Source organism: Panthera uncia (assembly GCF_023721935.1).
Source record: "Panthera uncia isolate 11264 chromosome B2 unlocalized genomic scaffold, Puncia_PCG_1.0 HiC_scaffold_24, whole genome shotgun sequence".
NCBI lineage: Eukaryota > Metazoa > Chordata > Mammalia > Carnivora > Felidae > Panthera > Panthera uncia.
The window spans coordinates 118,588,701-118,592,544 of NW_026057580.1; the positions used below are offsets into that span (position 1 = coordinate 118,588,701).

The 3,844-nt window shown below is 63.0% G+C and overlaps 1 protein-coding gene across 1 annotated transcript in view; it reads right to left on the reverse strand.

The window, feature by feature from the left end:
• Nucleotides 1–228: 228 nt before the first annotated feature.
• The window catches only part of THBS2 (thrombospondin 2), a 20,569-nt gene continuing 16,953 nt past the window's right edge, over nucleotides 229–3,844 (reverse strand). Inside the window, exons 17-20 of the mRNA XM_049654610.1 lie at nucleotides 2,056–2,283; nucleotides 1,335–1,606; nucleotides 785–882; nucleotides 229–376 (exon numbers count right to left, since the gene is read on the reverse strand). Coding sequence (XP_049510567.1) covers nucleotides 229–376; nucleotides 785–882; nucleotides 1,335–1,606; nucleotides 2,056–2,283 — 746 coding nt within the window. The remainder of the gene's footprint in view (nucleotides 377–784; nucleotides 883–1,334; nucleotides 1,607–2,055; nucleotides 2,284–3,844) is intronic.

Sequence of the window (3,844 nt, forward strand, 5' to 3'; positions counted from 1 at the left end):
CAAGGTGAATGGGCAGAGCCTGGGAATAACTGGAAAGTGTTTGCTCCACCAGAGACATTCACATTCAATTTAAAACAAACAGATAACGAAACGGGACACGCCGCAAGCCAGCAAACAAAGCAGCTGCCATCAGCGTATTGCCGTGACGTGCCTTTCAAGGCAGGAAAGTTACATGCGTGTCTGTCTCTCCCCCACTCTGTGCCACAAGCCGCCCACAGAGCCGTGTTCTCACCCACCTCGGCATTCGTATTTGAGGTCTGAGAAATAGACCATTTCCTGCGAGAACACAAACAGACCCAGCCGCCCGCCGGCATACGTTTGGTCATAGATGGGTCCCGAGTCCGCCATGACCTGTTTTCCTTCATGCACTAAGACTCTGAACACAGGGGTGCGGGGGAAAGAAACAAGGTGTGAATGGCAGAGGGCGGGAGGTCCGTCCTCACGGGGCGCCGCCCCAACACCCACCCCTCCCCACGACAGGTGCTTCAGCCTCAGCCAGAGTGCTCTCCAGTCCCCACCACCTCGGCCTCCCTCCCCGTGGCCTTCGGGTGACATTGAAGCCATGTGCGCTGGGCCCACCCTCGGCCGGAGCCTAGGTGGTAGGGAGGGGGCCCCGACCTAATGCCCGGAGCAGGACCCCACAGGCTGACGGCTCCTGACAGGAGGGCAGCACGTGGGCGAGTCAGCCTCACGCTCAGACAGTGAGTCTGTGCTTCCCCCGTCCTGGCCTCTCGCTAGTGCTGGGGACACTGGGTGGAAGTCGCTGGCACTGGGCCACCCTCACCTTATGTACCCCGTCTTCGGTCTGTGGGTCAGATGCCACCTGTAAGCAGTGTAGTCTTTCCAGCCAACGTTTTTGGGGTCGTGCCATAACGTGCGCACCTGAGAAAACATCAGTCTTGAGTACGGGTGCTGTCCCACAGCACGGACGGGAGCGCCTGTGGCTCATGCGGCCATGAGCCTCGGGAGCGGACCCAAGTCCGCCGACAGGGGCCAGCAGGTCAGTGCCACCGGCACAGGCGTCAGAGCCAGAGCCACGGATGCGATTCCGGATCCCCTGCTTCCTCAACGTGGGACCTTGGGCAAAACAGTTGGCCTTTGAAAACCCAGTTGTCCTCACCTCTAGAAGACAGTAGAATCACACGTAACTTACAAGAGGATCATCGACCGTGTTTACGGAAACACCAAGACCAGGCATGGCGTCTTTAATCGGGTAGGCGCTCAATACGGGACTGTTAAAATTACTGTCACTTGGGTTACAATTAAGGAAAACACAAAGGCTGGGCATCTTCGGGGCGAGAACGGCTGTCTTGAGCGTGCTCCCGGCGCCTCACCTGGCCTTGCGTGTTCCCGGTATGCCAGAGCGCGTTCCTCAGGTGCTCGCCGGTGCCCGTGGTGGAGTTCACCACCTTGAGGGACACGCCCGAGTAGCCGTAAGCCCGAGTGGGCTGCTCTTCCCAGTAGGTCTGGGTGACCTGCTTCCACATGACCACGTAGAAGCGGCTGCTGGACTGGTAGCCGAAGACAAAGCCGGCGTAGTCATCGTCCCGGTCGGTGTTGACGTAGAACGTGCCGCTGAAGTCCACGGACCCGAACTCGTCAAAACCTGGATGTCAAAGGGGACTTTCGGTGGCGAGGTTCAGGCGGGCCCGGCCCCGGAGGACGTGCCCGGGTCGGCCCCGGGACCGGTGGGCGTGGGCCGGAGGAGGCTGGGCTGGGCCCTTGTCTCACACCCACCTCCGCTTCGTGGCTCTGGGGTTCATGAATGTCTGGGATCTAACATCTTCAGACCCCACTTCCTGAGTCTGGCAGACCGTTACTGTATGACATAGTATCTTGTAAATCAAATCCACACATAAGATGGCTTACTGAGCACGACCTCACGGATGCCTGCCTCCCCATTCCTTCCGTCGAGACCATCTGGCAGGCGTGGAAGGACGGGCACCCCAGAGACCACCCTGACCCCACCACACGGCTCTACAGAGCCTCCCGCATGCCCCGTGGGCACCCTGCCCCCAGGAACCACGAAGGGCGGTGCGAATCCCGAAGGCTCACCGACAGCGATGCCGGGGTCCGAGTTGGCCGTCTGCACCAGCTCCTTGCCCTGATGGCGAATGACCCAGTTGGGGTCGATCTGAGTGGTGCCCTTCGGGTCCAGGTGGACCATCTGGAAGTTCCTGAAGTCGGTCTCGCTGATGGCACTGTTCTCGGGACACACGTCATCGATGTCTGGGATGCTGTCGTTGTCAAAGTCGTCTTTGCAAGCGTCCCCACGCCCGTCCCCTGGCGGCGGATAGAAAGAGAACACACGGTGGGTGGTTGGCCGTCAGCCTTTCTTCGGTGTTCTGTGGGGCCCTCATGCTCATCCTCCCTACTGCGTGGGGCTGGGGGGCTCCCGGGAGCCTGGCGCGGTGCTCAGAGTGTGGACAGCAGGCTCCTGCTCACCCCCGCGGGTGTCCCCCGAGATTCGGCCTCAGGCTGGGGGTGGGGGTGGGGGGCTGCACCTCCAGCTTATTCTCTGACAGGTTCCAGAACGTCTCCTGACAACTTTCATCATCACCCTTGCCTGAAATCTATTCGGATTTAAAGCGGAGCTCTTACTCTACCAATGACTCTCCTTGGGGAGGTACGGACTTTTCTCTGGAACCTTCTTCTCAACCTGTCCAGTGAGGTGGTGGGCGGGGTGCGGGCCTGACAGGCCCCCAGATCACTGGTGGGGGGAGGCGCGGGGGGCCTTGGCCTGTGACCCCCACAGCTGTCCCGTCCAGGGGACGGACGTTAATGTTCTCAGCTATAGCTCGTTTCACCAGGAGAACAGGCACGGAGCCCGGCTGATTCCCGCCGCGTCCTGCGGGGTCTGCTGGGCTGAGCGCACCTGAGGCCCACGCTCGCGCAGGAGGAGCCGGAAAGCACACCGCGCGCTCAGGGCCGGCCTCTCCCCACCCCGGCCCGCCCCCGGGCTCCCGCGGGTCAGCTTGAGCCGAGCGCTGGCTCCAGGCAGGGTTCCCGCCCCCTGCTGGAGTCGGCCGCGTGGCTCTGCGGTGACCCCCGGAGCCGCCCTCAGATCCCGGGTCCCCCACTCGCCTGTGAGTCACGTTGGCTCGGACGCCCACACCCCGTCTCAGGTCCCAAAGGCTGGGCGGCCCACACGCGCGGGAGCCCCCGAAGCCACCTTCTCACGGCTCCCCCGGGACCCCCGAACACGGCGTGCACCTCGCCGCCTACTCCACACCCTCCCCGTGGCCCCACTTCCTCAAGACCCTGCCCCCGACGCTGCCCACTGGTTGCGGGCTGCGCGGGGAACCCCATTCCTTTTCCTGACATTTCACACCCCCTTCTCCTTTGTTTTGTCCTTGAAAGAATAAATCCCCAACCCTCTCTGAGCCCAGATCCCACCTCATCCCGCTCGTGACAGGCACGTCTCTGCAGAGACCGCTCATAGCTTCTGCGTGGAGCCTATGGGCTGGCAGGCACCCGCGAAGCTGCGGCACAAGGGCGGGGCACGGATCGCCCGAGGGGGTGGGGCATGGATCGTCCCAGGAGGCGGGACACATACTGTCCGAGGAGGCGGCGCACCGATCGCCCGAGGGGGTGGGGCACAGATCATCCGAGGGGGCGGGACACATACTGTCTGAGGAGGCGGGGCACCTGCCATCTGATGGGGCGGGGCACGGATCACCCGAGGGGGCGGGGCACAGATCGTCCAAGGGGGTAGGGCATGGATCGCCCGAGGGGGCGGGACACATACTGTCAGAGGAGGCGGGGCACCGATCGCCCGAGGGGGTGGGGCACAGATCGTCCGAGGGGGCGGGACACATACTGTCCGAGGAGGCGGGGCACCTGC